Source organism: Podarcis liolepis, assembly GCF_965112155.1.
Source record: "Podarcis liolepis genome assembly, chromosome: 1".
NCBI lineage: Eukaryota > Metazoa > Chordata > Lepidosauria > Squamata > Lacertidae > Podarcis > Podarcis liolepis.
The window spans coordinates 44,716,044-44,736,387 of NC_139554.1; the positions used below are offsets into that span (position 1 = coordinate 44,716,044).

Sequence of the window (20,344 nt, forward strand, 5' to 3'; positions counted from 1 at the left end):
CTTCAGATACACTGAAAAAGGTTTACCATTGAGTCAATCACCCATCTCCTACTACCCTCCTGAGAAAAACCCCACCCCACCCTCCCACTATATATAAGGGTCTGGTGACTTCTGTTTCAGTGTATCTGAAGAAGTGTGAATGCACACGAAAGCTCATACCCAAAACAAACTTAGTTGGTCTCTAAGGTGCTACTGGACATATATATATATATATATATATATATATATATATATATGTTTTCGTAGATTTTCACGGGTACAGGAATGCAGGTTTTGGTGTCCTCGGGTGTCTTCCCGTGTAAAAGTTGGGGTGTCTAGGCGACGTTTCGACGAGGTCTCACTCGTCATCTTCAGGCTGGTGCTTTCGGCTTCTTGTTACTGGAACAGAGCTCTGTTCCAGTAACAAGAAGCCGAAAGCACCAGCCTGAAGATGACGAGTGAGACCTCGTCGAAACGTCGCCTAGACACCCCAACTTTTACACGGGAAGACACCCGAGGACACCAAAACCTGCATATATATATATATATATACACACACACACACACACACTGTGTCAGACCAACACGACTACCTACCTGAATCAGGGCAAGCAGATTATGGGATGAATCTCCCTTCCTGGGAACAACCATATGGTGGACGAGACTTGAGCGCATGGCTGGCATATGCTACAAATTGGAGCTGTGCGCTCCGAGGCAACCCCTGGGCCACCTGTCTCTCACTGGCATCTCTCCACACCATATTTACACATATGACAGCTCCAGTGCCCACACAGAGCTTCCCCACCCACAAGAGCAGCTTTTCAATTCATTTAGATAAGAGCAGAAGCTGTATGTACAAGAATGAGTTGACTCTCCATGGAAGTGAACAGAGAAGACTGGTTGTAGAGGAGCCCTATAAAATGCTGCAGAGCCGTGTTTCCCAACCTTGGATCTCCAGCTGCTTTCAGACTACAATTCCCATCATCTCTGACCATTGGTCTTGCTAGCTAGGGATGATGGGAGGTGTAGTCCCAAACTGCTGGAGACCCAAAGTTGGGAAACACTGCTGTAGAACATGTGAGGCTCTGGATCAGGAATATCATGGCACATGCTGTGCAGGAACTCTTCTCCCTGATCTCTAGTTTTCTGTATGCAAGGAGTTTTATATGGAGCATCCAGTCACAAGGTTTCTCCATCTGTCGACTGAAGTGAAACAGTAAAGGAGTAGTTCTATCATGCAATCTCCTTGATGCCTTCAATAGCCTCCCTATAATTTGCCAGTGCTGAAGCCCTTTAGCAAATGCTACTATATCCCCATCAATATGTTAGCCCCTTTAGCAAATGCTACTATATCCCCATCAATATGTTAGCCCCTTTAGCAAATGCTACTATATCCCCATCAATATGTTAGCCCCTGCTATGCCACATCGATCCCTCAGTGACCATTATTGCCCCAATAACAGAATATGAATACACACCATCAGCAATACCTAGTTAGATATATAGTAAAGGTTTTGTACCAAGAGAGATACAAGGCAAGCTCTTTATCAATGCTGCATTTTATTTTATTTTTTGCATGGCAGTTTTGTTAATGGTATGTGCAACAACAGTTGTTCTTACCTGCTCTCCATTGTGAATTCAACTTCTAGTTCCTCCTTACCCTGAAAGTTTAAAAAGCAAAAACAGTGACGGCATGTTCACACATTCTCTTGAATAATAAAGCCCACTTCACACATTAGTCAAGTGAAGGGAGTCCATGCCCTGAGTTGTGGACATTCATGCTATGGAAGACTAGGAGCATAATATTCCATAGGAGCTAGAATCCTGTCCAGCCAGGGTTACAACTTCCTTCTGCAACTCAGAAGTCCACCCTCAATGAGTGGAAGTCAGGGGGCAGGACTGAGAAGCCAAGTCACCTCAGAGGCAGCTAGGGATGGAAGGACCTGACCATTTTGGTTTTCTCAGTTTCTCATCTTTCCAGTCATAAATCCAGTTCTCCACATGTCTACAGAAACTTGAGATTATTATTTTTTTATCCTCTTGGAAATTTGTCAGCATTTTAGTGTGGATTTCTGCTAATAAACACATTTTTAAATGCAGTTTTGACTAATATACACATCTTTGCAAGCAGTTTCCCCTAAAAATGAGCATTTTGGTAAAGATTATTCAGCTGTCCCTAGGCTATACCTCTCAGGTCCACTGCGGGAGCCATTGACCAGGGGGTAGGTGGGATCTTACTAACAAAAGGCCGTGCTGATGTGCCTTGCCCGATTATGTCCCAAGACAGCTTGCTCTCCATACCACATGGAAGCACTGGTGATGCCCAAGCAGCTTTGGCTGCAGTCCCAATAGGAAAAAAATATAGAACTCAAATCCCTTTAATTTCAGTCAAAAACAATTAGCCACATTTAATTCAATGGGACTTGAGTGTGACTAGCACTCTGAGTTTGGGTCCTAGTGTACATTGCCTTGTCTGGACTGGACTCAGATGTTTAAAGAAACACACATACTGTTCATACTTTACATGTTTGATATGGGAATCACTGGTGTATTCAGTATCAAAATGTTTATTTCTACAGTGGTACCTCAATTTAAGAACTTGTTTACGAACGATTTGGTTTACGAACTCTGCAAAACTGGAAGCAGCGTTCTGGTTTGTGAACTTTACCTCCGTCTACAAATGGAGACCAAATGGTGGAAGGGCACCAGCGGTGAGAGGCCTCGTTAGGGAAAGCGTGCCTCAGTTTAAGAACAGGTTCAGTTTAAGAACGGACTTCAGGAACGGATTAAGTTCGTAAACCAAGGTACCACTGTATTCAATTAGGTCAATTAGATATGTAATCCTCTATAGGTGGATGATTTGTTTATCAACAGCCACTGCTGTGAAGGGTCACCGAGCTTGTTTTGCATACATTTAAGATCTCACTATATTTCCACAGCTAAGTAATGCTAAAATAACTAACCATAGTTGTTGTGAAAGGTAGGTTTGCATAATTTTAAAGTAACTGAATTATCAGGCTATACTTTTTTCCATTTTATTGCCATTTAACTTTAGCCTTTAGATTCTTATTCTTTTATACCCAAGTACATATGTTTTTGTGTGTGTATATACACACACACACACTTCATGCATCTAATGAAACGCACTCTAGTTCACAAACACTTATGTTATGATAAAATTTGTCAGTCCTTAAGGTGCCACAAAACTCTTTTGTTGTTGTCTGTGTATTCAAAGCAAGTGTAATTCTTTTATATGGTGCCATTGCTTAATAGCTGAAAGGGAACTTCATTGAAAATTGAGAGAAATGTGGATTTGTTTTCCACAGCCTGTTTTTTATTTGCAGTACTCACTTTTGGATTCAGCTGAAAGCTCAGGCGGGTTGTTTCACCAAGTTGGATTTTAGAAACATCAAAGAAAACAGTGAGGAGATGGTCATCTGCAGTATGCTTATCTTCATCAGTAACTTTAAGCTCCAGAATGTTCTAGAGAAATCCAGAGAAGAACTTTAGAACCTCTCATAGACTAGCCTCTCTCTCTAGGGGCACCTCATCCAAGGAAGAGGAGTGGGACTCCAGGAGCACCAAAGACCCCAAAGAGCTCACAACTGAGCAGTCTGATGTCCCCCACCCCAGACCTGAACTAATTGCTGGCCCTACCAATAGTCAGAGTGAGGCAGTACTTCAGGTGGCAAATACTGGTGGACAGGAAGCAATAGAAAGGTGTCAGCGGACTGAGCTGTATGCACACCACATGGCTTGCCCTGCAACTCCTAAGCCAGACTGCTGCCCTCAGCTGTAGTGAACAAAATTGTCCCACCACTAGTGCTGAAGGATTCAGTGCCAATCCACTGTCCTTCAGATTCAAATGGGTCTTTGGCCTCAGGCATCAGAATGTACTGTGCTGCCCCTTTCTGGACCTTCTTCCCCTTGATCCAGACTCTCCCTCTTTTCTTCTAACCCCGCAAAACAGATAGCCCAGCAAGACATCCACAGTCAGTGGAGGGGTACTTATCCAACAGCCGTAGGATTTCAATAGCTGGGTTTTTTCTCAGGAGGAGGGAGAAGCCAAAGGAGGACATCTTGTGATCCAGAAGATGACCAGGAAAACAGAGGATCTGCCTTAGAGGATATAAACCTTCCAATCTTTCCTGGGCCCTTGCTGGGATAAGAACTTCAATTTATCTTAGTTCCAGCTGTGAACTTAACCTTCATCCAGCTCAGATTTGCCCTGCTCCCAACCAAGGCCCTGACTGGTATAACCATCCTCACTACGCTGAAGATGTTTGTCACAGTAACACATGCCTCACCCCAGAGGTGAGGATGGGAAATCAGTGACCCTTCAGATATTGTTGGTCTCCAACTCCCATCAGCCACAGTCATTATGGTCAATGGTCAGTGGTCAAAGATTATGGAAGTTGTAGTCCAACAACATCTGAAGGGCTATGGGTTCCTCATCCCCATCCAAGGAGGTCAATCCAGGGGTAATTCCTGTTCTAAACTTTTAACTGTTTAATATTATGTATGTGTCATCTCCCAGAAAGTAGAACAGTCCTGTTTGAATTTGTATTATGTTAACACTTGGGAAGAGGAGTAAATATTGGGAGTATCTCCATAGTGATGTCCCTGCTTTTAAGTGACACCTGTGCAGTTCCCAGTCCTCTGCTTCTGTGATTGCCTAAATAAGTAGCAATTCCTGTTTAAGAGCGTTGGCACAGCTCCTTACCTTTACTTCATTTTGAATCCTAAAGTGAAATGTTTCATTCCACACCGGGTCTTTGTTGTCCTTCACGGTCTGGGTCCTAGTCTTTTTCACTGAAGCAGTAGGCATCCACAAAGTCACGTAGCAATCAGACTGGGTTACTATTGCAAAAGATGTGATTTTTTTTAGCAATAAAATAGCAATATGCAACTCATAAGTATTTACAGCACAAGCCTAAGCATGTTAAATTTTGGAATGACTCCAAATGAGTTCTGTGAGTCTTCCTTCTGAGTAAATATGCTTAGGATTTAACTATCAGTGCAGTGTTTAAGCTGTGCTTATTATATATAAATTCAGATATTCATGTCAGGTTGAATACAGGGTTTTTCTGGCAGAAATAACCAGTACAGTGGTACCTCAGGTTACATACACTTCAGGTTACATATGCTTCAGGTTACAGACTCCGCTAACCCAGAAATACTGCTTCAGGTTAGGAACCTTGCTTCAGGATGAGAACAGAAATCGTGCTCCAGCGGCGCGACGGCAGCAGGAGGCCCCACTAGCTAAAATGGTGCTTCAGGTTAAGAACAGTTTCAGGTTAAGAACAGACCTCTGGAACGAATTAAGTACTTAACCTGAGGTACCACTGTACTATGAACACAATCCAATTGGGACCTTAGCACAGGGTGGGATTTTAGCACTTGGCACCCCCCCCAAAAAAAAAATCCTGATCTGGATGATTTGCATTTCAGGAGTGGTGCCCGCAGTCTGAATCGGGTTCATGGTTAGGGATAAAGGGCTCGGGTGCCTATATTTTCCACGCCAAAATCCCAATCTGGATTAGGAATTGCGGGGGGGGGGGATTAGAGCGTACTGGCATTTTTTTAGAATTTTAGAATTTTAAAGAAAATTCTGCGAACAGCATTATCAACGTCCCACATAATTGGTCCCTTAGATCACTCTTATACAATACATTCAGTGCAGTGCAGAGCAGCTTATATTTTATGGCATCACGGACACTGCCAAAGCTAGTAAACGAGGTACTAATTATTCCTTATACAAGCAGGGCTGGAGCTTTATTGTGGTGCATTCCCGGAAAGCAACCACATCTTAGTACTAGATTAAGGAATGTTTGTCCTACACAGCACTTCAGACAATAGCAAGGAATTCATTACAAGAGATCACACATGTCAGGAGCCCTATATTTTTTTCCAACTGCATATCAAAAAATTAATACTTAATGCAACAAACAAAATTAATTAACACAAACCCTGATGCCAAAGCTGTTGATTTGAATTAACAAAAAGAACTGGAGTAGAACAGATCACCAAGTCCAATATTCTGGTGAAGTTTGTGCTAAACAAAACACACACAAAAAGCATTTGGGAGCACTTTCTATGCCCTTTCAATCCCTTTCAGTGAGAGGAGACCTTAGCATGGAAATCATACTTGTCCAAAGCTGTATGGAAAGCCATATTTGGGGGGATGGAAGGGGGTAGCTCCATCCTGCAGCAAAACTTCTAACACTATCACAAGAAACCCTTTCATTCATAGCATCTATGGATTTGAAATAGTATTTTCAAAGAGCATCCATGGACTGGAAATTTCACTTTGAGGGATATTTTGTTTTTGTTTTTTCTCATTCTTTGCTTTTGCTTAACTGAAAAACAACAATAAATTATTTTTTAAAAAGAAAATTGGAATCTACTCTTGCCATTTAACTTTGCAGCATCTTATGTACTTTGTCTCTTGCTTCTGTAATGAGTTTTATACAATTTCATGGGATTAATCACTTTATCTGCAGCTGCTGCTAAATTAGTTTGCAGTCTGATCTTTCTGCATCTATGAGGCACTTTATCTTCCCACTGCTAAACTGAAATGTGTTTAGTTTGGTTTTATCTGGCCTTTGATACATTGCACTCTCTTGGCTCCAGGGTTTTGGATTTCTGCTCAGTTGTTTCACTAGATGCTTGTGCAATTTTAAGTTGCATCAGCTCAGAAGGAAGAAAAGCACCCAACTGAAGTTATTACAGGCAGGGGCAGATTCAGTAAAGGGAGGACTGACAAGCTGGTTAAGAGTGAAAGGGAAGTTGAAGGCTTTTCCTTCTTCTGCCCCTCCTCCATTCTGGTTATGATAAATTAATACCTTCTGATGTGAATATGTGGTCCCATTCATTTTTTTGAAAAAAGCATTCCAAGGACCTCGAGGTTAGGCAACAACTAGCTTGTCACAAACATGCCTTTCTTGGGTGATTGCCCTGAAACTACAGATATTTTTGGATATCGCCAATTATCTGGATCCATTTAAATCTGGTTTCAGGCCTGGGTCCTTCGTGCACTGATAAATGACATGCTGAGAAAAGGATCGGGAGAGTGTGACTGAGCAAATTCTCAATTAACTCTTGGTGGCTGTGGATAGCATGGACTATGGTATCCTTCTGGACTGACTGTCTAGAATGAAAAATTGGGACTGTCTAGGATGAAGATCCATGACCAGCAGATGTTGTGGAGACTAGAGATAAAGATGAATAAGCTCAAAGGGGAGCTGATAAGCCAGCCAAGGTCCAAAGGAGGTTGAGCTCCTATATAGCCATTGCCAGCTCTTCTTCTGCCCAAACTTCTGTTGGGTCATCTCCCCATTTCCAGTTAGACCCTGACTGGATCTTTAGCAAGCCAAAAGCCCACATGACTACAGAATGTCATCAATGCTCACTGAATTTAGTATGGTCTTGTTGGAATTCTGTACTCCCCAAATCTGCATATGGGCAGAGGGCAGCCTTGCTCTCTCTCCTGCCAACTGGGCTTTGGTGCCTTGCTATATATCCATGACATTTGAATAGGCCATACACCTGTGAAATCTAACACTCTACCTAAACAATATGACCGATATCCCAGATAAAATCCAGGGATCTACATGTGTTGGATTTTAAGAGCACATACAGCATATTCAAATGTGACACCCACAAATCAACAACTAGTGCCTTCAGAAGTGTGGCAGATACATTGAATGGATAGGGAAGGAACAGACCGGAGAGAAGTAGTAAGCTTATATTCATTAGCATAAGTCTAGATGGGCCAAGGTGCACCATATTTCCAAAAAGGCTTGTAAGAATAAGTCTAGGTTTCAAAGGCAGACACTTGTGACTGGAACTAAACAGGTTTTGCAGCATGCAGCCTCATAGACATGTGGGTGGAAAGAAAGCTCAGTGATTTTCCCAGCTGACTTGGGACAACATTCCTTCCCAGTTCTCAGGTATGTTGATGATCAATCTGATTGCAATCATGCAAGCAATACCTTGTCCATCCATCCACCCCCATGGCTCCCTATGGAATAGCATCTCTTCCTGTTTCCAATTCCTAATTCTTTTGCGTGTCACTAGTCAAGACTCAATAGGTGGGGTTCTTCTTCCTCGCCTCCACCCAGACTTAGACCTTGGACACTGAGTAAAGCATACAGACCAATAATTAGTGGAATCTCAATCAGCCTCTAACATCAGAGTTCAGTAGTCCTCAGGGATCCTTTCAAGCATATCAGAGCTCTGAGACATAACTGTGGCAGTTGCTGACATTTTTGCCAACAGCAGTGACAGACCCTGGGGTCTCAAATTTCAGCAGTTCCCTGTGTGTCACCAAAATTGGGGGGGGGGGAGCTTCTCATGCTTCATTCTAAAGCATAGTTTGGCACCCCTGAGGCTCTGCACTCAGTGCGATCGAACTGGTCAAACCCCTAAATCTGCCTCTGCCAACAGTATAAGGTCAGATGATCAGGAGGCCAGATATTTCAGAATAATTGATGTTAATGTTATAAATTACAACCAGGGCTTAGGCAAAAGCACACACACAAAAAGTTAAATGCACTTGGCAATTCTTCTTGTGCCATTTTTTAAAAACAGAGTTTCTTCATGTTGATTGCATTATCCCACCTAATAGGGATTATCACACAGCATGGTAACATTATGAGCACGATACCTCTATGATGCTACAGTGATGCCATGAAATACAGCTAATTTGTAGCTGCATGGTGAGTGTGTCACTAAGCCATCTCAACAAGAGCAACCCTTCCTGCTTTTGTTCTCTGTCAGCAGATGGATACTTTTGCCGCTATCAACACAACAGAACATTGCTGATAAGTGATCGGCAGTTTCCAGCCAATTAAACATAATAACGTAAGTGCATAAGAATAGCCTGCTGTATCAAGCCAATGACCCATCTAGTCCAGCATTCCTGTTCTCAGTGACCAACCAGATGCCTGCAGGAAACCAAGGAGCAGAACATGAGCACGAGAGCACTCTTCTGTCCTGTGGTTTCCGGCAACTGACATGCCTCTTACCATGGAAGCAGAGCATCAACAGCATAGTCATCAATGGCCTTTTCCTCCATGAATTTGCCTCTTTTAAAGCCATTTTAATTGGTGGCCATCACTGTCTCCTGGGGGAGCAAGCGCCATAGTTTGTGTGCTGTGCGAAGAATAACTTTATTTTCTCTGTCCTAAATCTTTCAACATTCTGCTTCTTTGGATGTCTGCAAGTTCTACTGTTATGAGGGAGAAAAACTCCTCTCTATCTACTTTCTCAATGCCATGCATGATTTTATGAACTTCTATCATGTCACCGCTTACTCACCTTTTCTCTAAACTAAAAAGTCCTAAGTGCTGCAACCATTCTTCATCAAGGAGCTGCTCCATCCCTGTTGTCATTTTGGTTGCCCTGTTCTGAACCTTTTCCAATATTCTTTTTGAGGTGAGGTGAGGCAACCAAAACAGGACTTCAAATGTCGTCACACCATAGATTTGTATAATGGCATTTTGATATTGGCAGTTTTATTTCCAATTCCTTTCCTAATTATCTCTAGCGTGGAATCTGCCTTTCTAATGGCTGCCACCCACTGGGCTGACATCTTCATTGAGCTATCTACTGTGACCCCCAAGGTCTTACTCCTGTTCTGTCACCTCCATTTCAGACCCCACAAGCATGTACGTGAAATTAAGATATATATATTTTGCTCCAGCATGTATTACTTTACACTTGTTCATATAGAATTTCATTTGCCATTGTACTGTTAGAGTTGTACAACAAATACCTCTGATCTGGACCTTGTGTAGAATTCAATTCACTCCACCACAAGAAAGAATTTTAAAACTTTACCTCAGAACAGTTTTAAACACTTCGTTCTTTTGTAACATTTATATTTTGTAACTTAAATTATACATTGCAAAAATTAGCAATGATTTTCAGTTCCTATATCTGCTCCCAAAGTGAGATATTAAGCATCTTTAGTAAAATGAAGTTTCTCTGTACAGGAGTGCCAACTTGAATAAAATATTGTGGGTGCCCAAATAAGCCCCACACTGCATAATCAGTCTCATGATTGAATGGGAATGTCCATCAACTTTGTGGGGGCCCAGCCCCTCAAATATTTTATTGTGGGGGCCAAAGCCTCCATGGCCCCTAGGAATTGGCTCCTAAGTCACTATATATCTTAAAAAAAAATGCACTGTATCTGACTGATTGCTTCTGCCTGTTGCAAGCAACCTCCAGGTAAATAGACTTCCACGGGTTCTCTTTGGTTGTGTCTTGTGATGGGTCATGAGATGAGCCACAAGATGTTTAGCTCATTCACAATGGAAAGACACTACCTCTGTGCCTAAGGCACAAAAAAGCCCCGCCTTCCCATACAGCATTTCTAAATACAATACTCTTAAACACATTAAACTTGTAACTAACATTTACTACCCATTCACCCAGTTTAGAGAGATCCTTTTGGAGCTCACCACAATCTCATTTTGTTTTTGTTTTTTTAAAAAACCTGAACAATTTAGTGTCCTAAGTAAACTTGTCCGCCACAAAGCCCACCACTACCTTTTCACCTCCTCCCTAACCACTATTAAGATCAAGGCTAGAAGTACATATGTGTCATCCATCAAATGGTTGTGGGAATAAAAGAATATGTTATGCTCCACTCAATTGAATTTAATAATTCTACACAGCAAGAGAAGTCAGATGTCCAAGGACAAGCAGGTTGGTCCAGCAGAGGCAGTGTTCTCTGGGAGGCAGTCTGAGGGCTTTGCTGTTGAATTGTGGAGCAGTGAGTTTCCAGCAGCCTATTTCTGTTCTCCATGACAGAGACTGACAAGAGGATGGAGCCAATATAGCTAAAGGAACCCAGTGAGTTACACTTCCAAGTGCAGCAGGTGGTGTATATGGCTATAGCCTCACATCTACTTTGCAATTCATCAATAAATTTTCATTTTCAGCTATTGGATCAGCCTCAGATAGCAAGAATACAGTTCTAGTCCTAAATTGTCCCAGTCCTAAATTGTATATAGTATTCCAGGCCATGAGATCATTCGGTTAATATTGTATAATTTAATTTTGTCTCATAATCCTGTGAATCAGCAATGTCTTTCAATTTAGCTTTGGACTCAGATGCCAGCACCTTGCTATGTCAGCCTACCCAATGTTGCAAAAAAACAAGCTTAATAACTTCCCATTTTAAAACCTTCTGCATCAGATGTTATTTCAACTGCCCAAACAAGTTTACATGAATAAAGTCTTCTGCTTTCTTCTGGTTCTTTTCACCTCACACTTTTTTCCATTTAGAGCTTGCTGCATTTAAAAAAAAATAAAAAATAAGGCCAGGGCACATCCTTTCCAACCAATGCTCCCATTTTACTGGCACAATTTGTTTGCGCAACACCTTCCTATTATTCATGATGCTAATCTGGCTTCTTCACATAAAATGAGGCTTAGAGATGTTGCTGATCACAAGCTTCCAGTAGCGACATACAAGAGACAACTTGCCAATTACTGCAATCAACAGTCGTGCTCTTTGTTACTATAGTCTCCCTGAAATCCCACAGACATCAGAGACTATGCCACCATTATTTGGAAGTAAATGGTTTATAGGCAGCAGCTGAAATATCACCAAGTATGGTGGTATCTAACTAGTGACAGATCCCCCCAGAGGCATTTTCATACACTCTCCCAAGGCTGGGTATTTGTTAGAACTCCTGGAATAAAAATAAAGAGAAACAAGTATAACCTGAAGCAAAACGTTGCCATGTGGAACATTCCACTTTCAGCTGGCCAATCATGCCCTTTTCCAGGAAACTCCATTCTATTTCCACTACCCCTGGTTTTCCTTCCACTAAGAGAAGACTCCCTGGAAAAGACCCTGATGTTGGGAAAGACGGAGGGCACAAGGAGAAGGGGACAGCAGAAGACGAGATGGCTGGGCAGTGTTCTCGAAGCTACTAACATGAGTTTGACCTCTGCGAGAGGCAGAGGAAGACAGAAGTGCCTGGCGTGCTCTGGTCCATGGGGTCATGAAGAGTGAGACACGACTAAACAACAACAACAATCCTCCATCAGTCAGCATCCTGTGATGACTGAGTATGTTCAGTTCTCACTGAGCTGTTGGGGGAGCTTTCTCATTAGATTCCTCCCCACAAGCCTAAGATGTTTTCTGCCAATGTTGGGGTTCACGCAAGCCTGCTATTGCATGTGGACGGTGCTCTTTTGGTAAATAAAAGATCCATGCTCAAAGATGCACTTATGCGTGATCAATTCTTGCTTCATCAAGCCATCATCTCATTTTAAGTAGCAAAGATACAGTGGTACCTCAGTTTATGAACTTAATCCGTTCCGGAAGTCTGTTCTTAAACCAAAATCGTTCTTAAACCAAGGCATGCTTTCCCTAATGAGGCCTACAGCCACTGTTGCCCTTCCACCATTCGGATTACATTGCGTGGCAAAGTCCTGACCCTCCCCCCCCCTTGGTTGAATAAAGACACATGACTCAACTATTTAAGGTTAATGGGCTAAAAATGGCCACAATTTCATTGGTTACAGATGAGTGGTATTGGCTTAGGCATTGGATCTAACCGATTATATCTGACTCCAGCCCATCTCAGGGAGTCCGAGAAGGGTTAACCACCAGTAGGGGGAGTCCTGCTGACATCAACTAGGAGCTCCCCCAGGGTTCACCGATAGATGTAGTGCCTTAGGCCCTAACCTCCCTAGGCTTTGGACAGGACCACGCCCCCCGGAATCCTTTAACGGAATCCTTTAACGGAATCCTTTAACGGAATCCTTCAATATGCAGGGCAGGTGATGGCACTACCTCCCCTCTTCTCCAGAAATATTCCAATGCCTAACCACCAAACCTTAAAAAGTTGTGACAATTTGCTATGAGGTAGGCGAAATCCAAGTGGCTGGCGCCAATTTGCCAAGTGGAAAAATTCCCACCAGGCCCCTCAACCAACTGAAGTCCATATCAAGGTCAAAAGAGATGAAAACCTTAAAGGGCGGGAGGGTGGGAAAGCCAGAAAGAGAGAGATCTCCCGTCCTGCCTTTATCGGGTAGGCCACACTCCCAGACCAACCAGATTGGTCGGCCTGGCCAGTGACCCAGCTGGGAATCCCCCAGTCACTTGGGGTTGGACACCCACCCCCTGTGCACGTGGAGAAGTCATGAGAGCCCACAACACCACCTCCTCCTTAAGGCGGAAGTGGCCTTCTTAGACCGAGGTAAACTTCTCAAGCCAGGACACTATTTTCAGTTTTGCAGAGTTCATAAACTGAATCATTCTTAAACAGTACTGTTCTTAAACCGAGGTACCAGTGTACTTTCAAATTGTATTTGCATAGGGCTGGGTGTAGTTTAGATCCTGCATACAACTTTTTCCTTCTATATGGCAATGTTTGAGCTCAGTGGTGTAGCGTGGGGGGTGCAGGGGGGGCCGGCCGCACCGGGCGCAACATCTGGGGGTTAGGATTAGGGGGCGCAAATCCATGGGTTAGGGGGCTCAAATCCATGGGTTAGGGGGTGCAAATTACTTGCCTTGCCCCGGGTGCTGACAACCCACGCTACGCCACTGTTTGAGCTAAGTTGGTTCTGCAAATGATTCTCTACTTGCACTGAATATAAATGCTGACTTGTGAGGCATGCATATAAAAATCATTCAGTGATGAGTATATTTGTATGATTATGACTCTAGGCTTCTTAAAATGACAAGGAAGCTCTCACAACAACCAAAATACTTACGCAGGTCTGCCTTCCGGAGATTTTTCATTTTTATGACCTTTACGGTGAGAAGGCTGCAGGGAGCAGGTTCTGTCTGCAGAACAAAATCAAACATGAAGGATGGGTTAACATTTAGTTTATTGTAAAGATGGCATCTAGCTGACTTTTGACAGGATACAGAATTGCCCTCCTCCTCCAGCCTGGCATAGGAAAGGAGGAAGAAATACAAAATCGCAAGCCCATCCCAGCAAAAACTCACAGATGCCTTGCTGCAATGAGGCATTAGGTCGCACTGATGTAGCTAGAGCAACCCAAGCAAGGGAAATCGTTCCGCCATATTGTCTGAAGTCTTCTTACAATAATATATGCTAGCCCATGAGTGCATCTGCCTGTGCTGCTGCAGATGGATCTAGGATGGCACATGTTGGTTAGCTTCTCTCCTCCACTCCCATCCTCCTCCTTAACCCTTTTGTATCCTTTTCCATCACTTCATGCGATGCACTGCATAGGTTTATATTCCCTGGCACCTTCTACTCTAGTTATGAAATAGTGATAACGCAGATTCTTTTTGCTGCCTGAGGCAAAGCACAATATTGTGTTTCATCTCATTCCACATATGGAAGCCAACTGGACTAGGAATTGAATCTTACTTTAACAGCAGGGTTCACCACAAGTGAGGATAGAAGGCCAACATCTATTCATCCATCCATCCATTCAATTTATATCCTGACTTTCCTCTTAAAGAAGCCCAGATTGACAACTTAGGAGGCACAAAGCAGGCTGCATGCCACAAACAGCTCTGTCCTTCAGCATTTGCAGTCTGAGGCAGCCTCCTCACTCTGTCTAATAGTAGGACAGGCCCTGGTAACACAAAGGTCTTTGTGTTCTTAACCACTTTTTTTTAGTGTCATAGTAACCAAAAGGCCTTTAGTCTTCATCTTACACCTTTCTGTCCAATTAATTTTTTAACACAGTACAAAGACGCTTGATGATTATTGGGGAAATAAGCAGTCAATTTCTGGGCTTCTTAAATAACTTTTCTTCACAACATCCCTGCACAGACACAGGCAAAGCCAGACTAGGAGTTCATGACTGAGGTGAATCTGATCCTTGCTCCAGAAATGTGCAAAAGCCTACTGAGGCATTCCCCTCCTCTTATATTTATTCTTCAGTTCCACTGAAACGACTACAAATGCTTAACTGAAGCCTCAAATGTATCTAAAGGACTGCAGTACAGGTGAAAGTTTTGGCAACTAGGACTGTGAAGGAAAATAACGACATTTTCCATTTAATCAATTATTTTTCTATATCATGCCACATCTAGATATTCATCATTATCCAGAGTAACAAACCAAAATGGCACATCCAGGTCTCTGCCCCAAGGAACTTCCAATGTAAAAGACAATGCAGAAGAGAAAACAATCGAAGGGGAAGAAGATGGATTAGGGAATGATGTGTTCTTGGTTCAGTGCTTAGGGTGAGGAACCTAAGCACCTCCAGATATTGCTGGACCAGGGCTCCCATCATTGCTGACAATTGACCAAGCTGGTTGTGGTGATGGGAGCTGGATTATGTGCAGATTATCATTTTAAAATGTAGCTAGCTTGATTTTTCTCTCTCTTATTATTGCCTTCTCACTAAACAACCTAGGTCCAAATGCATATCACAGCAGATGCCATTTGCCACTGCCTTTTAGCAGCTGCCCAAATGAGCAGCTTTGGCTAGCAGACAATTTACTAACACCGCTGAGTTGGTCACACCTTATCATGCGCTGGAGGGAGGAGTTTTCAGCAAATAGCACCCAGGTTCTTTGGCTATCTGGCCGTGTGCTAAAAAGAACACTTTCCTCAGAATTTCTACAAATGTGTCACCAGAACAAGACCCTTGAAATATATCTTTAACTCCACTTGTGAGGAAATGCAGTTAGAATTGTGGAAACTCTCCTGACCAGATAATAAACGCTGATTTCTCTCCAAAATCACCATATCATGATGCATATTTCCCTCCCCCACCCAAACAAAGTACACACCTTGCCCAGAATTCTACCTTAGGCAATATTAGTCAGATGTGTGAACTCTACCCGGAGAATTTCAACTTTCCTTAGATTCTCTGAAGATATTTTATTTTGAACCTTGAATTTCATTTTAAATGAATGCTGAGGAACCTTTGGAATGTGGGTCTAATTAGGGTCACTAGTCCTCTGCATTTGACCTGGGAGACCATTTTGGCTAAACCAAGCAAACCTGCTGCTCTACATGTTGGGCAGGTAAAGATGTAGGTGGGCCAAACAGGGTTAACACATGAAGCTAGGCAAGCCCCAAGCTGATTTAACTTCAGAGAGAACCTCACACTTTTCACGTGATTATGTTTACAGGACAAGACTAGATCTCCCCGTGACTCAAAATGCAATCAGTTGAAAATATCTGTTATGTATGCACAGATCAATGCCTTTGCACCATGATCCACCTGATACAGTGACAGTTGCCAGATAACTAAGAGCATTTGCAACATCCTGTGTGACTTCGTCACATGTCATTCTTTCTGCCAGTTGTGGCACAACTCTGGGCTGTTCCAGCAAAGTTAGTTTTCCTGGCAAGGGATAGAGCCAGACACCTCCTACTTTCTGGCAGACAATGTATCTCATAGTAGCTGTTGATGTGGAAATTACTGAGGATGATATGACAGCTACTGGAGTTTGGTATGAATGATGAGGCTGTTAATGATACCCAAGAAAGGTCAGGCAAAGATTTGATTATTAATTTATGAGGGTTATTGAGCTTGGTGGGTTGCCAGCATGGTATAAAATATCCATTCTTGGCTCTTAGATCAGCCCAAAATCTGAGAAGGGTTTGTGCTCAGAGAAATGCATATTCACTTCATATTACCTAAAGCTCTGGTTAGCCCACCAAACCGTTTGCCCTTGCCTATAACTATTGCAACAAAAGTGCTTCCCATCCATGTTCATAGTTCACAGAAGCACTACCCTTTCCTTGATGTCTTCTCCAGTAATGCTCTAAAAACTTCTGAGGTCCTTCAAACTTTTTCAAGGACCTTTCACCAAGCATGTGTAATTGCTACGACAAATTGGTGGGCACCTATAAGCTTCCACAAGCTGCTTTGCTCTTCAACCTGGTTGTAGCCACCATCAAAGTTGAACCAATGACCAATTCCATTTTTTTCTGCCAGCTCTATCTCTGATGCCTTTTACAGCTTCCCTGTTCAGTTCTTAGTGGCCTACACAGTGACTGGAGAGGCTGAGTTATCATATTGATAAAACCACAGTGCATTGCTATGCAGCCACTTACCAACTTTCACCATTAGCCTAATCAATGGGGGCTAACCTACAGAATACAGAAGATGTCATGGATGTCATCCAGAAGGGTGACTGATCTCATTTTGTTTCTGAATAAGGTGAATTTGGGTCCCCACCAGTACTCCACCAAATATACGTATTTTGTAGAATTAGCAGGTGGGCCACAGCTATTCTTTTGATATAACTTGCCACTTATCATACTATTATTTTATATGGCCAAAGCTGACCTGAGATATTATTCAATAGCAATGGGTGGGAGTGATGGAAATATACATATAATGGTTTGTTATTAATGGTCCTTTCAACCCTTAAAAGTTCTGAGAAGTGCCCTGCTCCAGGTGATTCCTGGTAGAGATACTTATAGATAAATCCAGAGAACTCTTAAAATGCCAACTTTGTGCACTCTAAGCAGTTTGGTAAAAATTGAATCTGGAAAATGCATGGACTATGCTTTGAAGTAGTGGCCAGAAAGTGAAAGAAAAAGAAGAAGAAATCAATTAAAAGAGGATAAACACGGCTGCCAATAGAGCATCAAGCCCCTGGGCATAACTTGTAATTATTTCGCTTTATAGTGCAACTCCTCCTCCACCACCCATGTCTAAGGCAAACATAAGTACTTCCCTTGCTAATCTAAAAGTAACCTTTCTCACCATGCTGAAAATTCAGTTCCTGTGTGTTATTGGTAGATTTCTACATGTTTTTTAAACAGAAGCACAAAAGAAAGCTAAGAATTCTAAAGAATGAACATCTAGTGTTTATTTTAATGTAACTTCAGCTTTGTATACACACAAAATCTGGAAGTGCTGTTCTACATGGGGCTTTCCTCTGGAAAAGAAATGTGACTTTTCCCTCAGTCAGAGGCAAACTCTGCACTGCTCCCACGCTGACAGCTTCAGATTATACTGCTCTGGAGGGATAGGATGCATCATCCAGTATACCTGGCCCACAAACTCGAACTCTGTAAATGTTTCATGATTGCTACATAAACTGTGTTCTAGCTGACAAGAGCTCATCACTGCCTCAAGAGCTTTAACCCTTCTCACACTTTCAGCCCAGCCACAGTCTGAGTGGATCTTTACGAATTAAACCTTTAGTGGGAATCTGACCGTTTTCTTAGCCAGCACTTATTGATCAAGATGAAGGTATAGCCCACAAATGCCTAAGAAGAAATGTTTTACAAAGCTGGAGATAGCAGAGAAAAAGCATACTAAAGAATCTTTGCAAAGACAAATCCCTACTTACAGTGCCCAAGCAGCTAATCAAATAAAATGGATCTGAGTTGGTATTCTCCAACTCCTTACCTGTTGTTTGCTTGAAAATGCCCCCATTGTGGCCCTGGTCTGCTAGATTCCACAACAGTTTCCCAGCAGGCAGCAATGGCTAAAGCAAGTTTACAGCCTTTAAACTCAGGAGTTGTTGAGCAGGTGTTTTACGATCTAACTCACAGCTCCACCCCTGCTTAATTTCTCTCAATGTGTTGCAATCTCTTTCATTAAATTCATGTGCTAAGAGCAATGATCAAATGCAGTAGAAGTCTACTTGCAGCTTTAATGACTACAAGACTGAGGGAATTTGAGAGAATCGGACTAATAGCAAAAAAATCGACTATCTTTTTAAATTTGGGAAAGGGAGGAAAGGACCCAGAAAGGATGTGAAGAGGGCATGCTGGATTGAGATATTTAGGAATTTTATGTCGCATTACCCTTGTTTCTGTGAGGTCATCTGCGTGGCAAGTTCTACAACCCACCTAGTGTAACATTTAGAAGTTGTTAGGTGGTGTGCACCCATCCTGTGGTAAAATCCAAACCCCCATTTCTCTGGTGCTTCATGAAGTGGGGGCAGAAATACTCTCACAATTGGTAATGGTTTCCCATAAAAGCTGTATTTTGACAGCAGTGGCAGCAACTGGGCCACCATTGCCCAAAGCCACTTTTTCAAACCAAAAGAAAAAGGGCTGGATAATATTGTTGTTGTTGTTGCTGCTGCTGCTGCTGCTGCTCACTTCTATGGGGGGAAAAACACCAGGCTCCCCACTTCCCCAAATTGGTTTGCCAATTTTGGACCTCCCCTAATTTTTTTACATTGTGAAGGCTGATAGAACAGTTCAACCCAAAGCAAGGAGGCAACATTCCTTTCCCCCAGTAACATAGGATTATAATTGACGAAAGGGGGCTGATGATGGGGAGCTGTCTAAGGTAGTGGATACATTTCCCAGGTGAGCCTCCTTCCTCTCTCAGCAGCATACAGACTCTTAGCATCAGTGTAGAAGGAATGTCAAAAACCTTTCACAGTGGAGGAAAACACTTCTATTTTGTTAAGATGACCCAAACATTGATTTGGGGAGCTTCAGAAGCTGTGTCCTATCTTTGGCTTCCAGAATGAAAGCTGCCCCATTCTTCCATGAACACAGTTTGTTGTTTGGGTATCCATTGTTCTTTGTTGGTTTGTGGTAGGCGAATTGCATATTGAGATTTGTAGTGAAAGACATGAAAAGGATCTGGGGAAATAGGAGAGGTAGCGCAAGGCTGGAGTGTTTGGAGAAGAGCAAATTTCAGCTTTAGATTCCATTCTGTGCGAGTTGCAGGGTTCAAAAAACCTCCTAATAAACTTGAGTCACTTCTGGATGACTTGCACAAAGTTTGTGGGGAGATAATATGGCATCAGCTATTTAATGAGCATTCATTATGATTTGTTTGTGGAAAAGTTATACAATGCCATGTCAACTGTTCATTATCCCTCACTTTCCAGCACAATTTCTCATTGCTTTTCTTTTATTAAAAAATAAATAAAAGCATATATTAAAAACCACCAGCAATTTCAAGATTTTGATGTCTTTTACTGAAGCATGTTGAGTGGTCCCCGAAGCCCCTGAGGTTTGGGCAGACTTTACCAAGACCCAGCCCATTTGTGTGCCAGGTTCTATCCTGTGGAACTCCTTGCCAATAGAAATTCAGAAGGAATTCTGCTTTCTTTCATCCACCTATTAAAAGCTGTGTTGGTCAGACAAGTATTTTGAACGACAATTTTTTTACCAGCCCATTTTTACTGATATATTATTGATGCTTTTACTGCTTTTATCATAGTATTTCATTTTTATGTTGTACATTGTCTTGTTATACTTTATAGGAAAGTGGGTTTTATGAATATTTAAATGTTATTAAATTAAATACATTGGAACAAAATATAGTGCCTGTACTTACATAATTTGAAACATCACTAGGAAACATAATTTAGATATCCAAATACTGGCACATGGCCAAGATAACTATTAAGATTAAGCTAACAAATATCATGGCAATAAACCTTTCCAAAATGACTTCTGGTACTCAA

At 42.2% G+C, this 20,344-nt stretch overlaps 1 protein-coding gene across 1 annotated transcript in view; it reads right to left on the reverse strand.

Annotated features, from left to right (window-relative positions):
- LOC310708590 (cytosolic phospholipase A2 epsilon-like) overlaps positions 1–18,462 on the reverse strand; it is a 42,060-nt gene extending 23,598 nt beyond the window's left edge. Inside the window, exons 1-5 of the mRNA XM_083507182.1 lie at positions 18,316–18,462; positions 13,723–13,795; positions 4,703–4,839; positions 3,331–3,462; positions 1,600–1,640 (exon numbers count right to left, since the gene is read on the reverse strand). Coding sequence (XP_083363308.1) covers positions 1,600–1,640; positions 3,331–3,462; positions 4,703–4,839; positions 13,723–13,795; positions 18,316–18,342 — 410 coding nt within the window. The 5' untranslated portion in view covers positions 18,343–18,462. The remainder of the gene's footprint in view (positions 1–1,599; positions 1,641–3,330; positions 3,463–4,702; positions 4,840–13,722; positions 13,796–18,315) is intronic.
- Between the last annotated feature and the right edge of the window lie 1,882 nt (positions 18,463–20,344).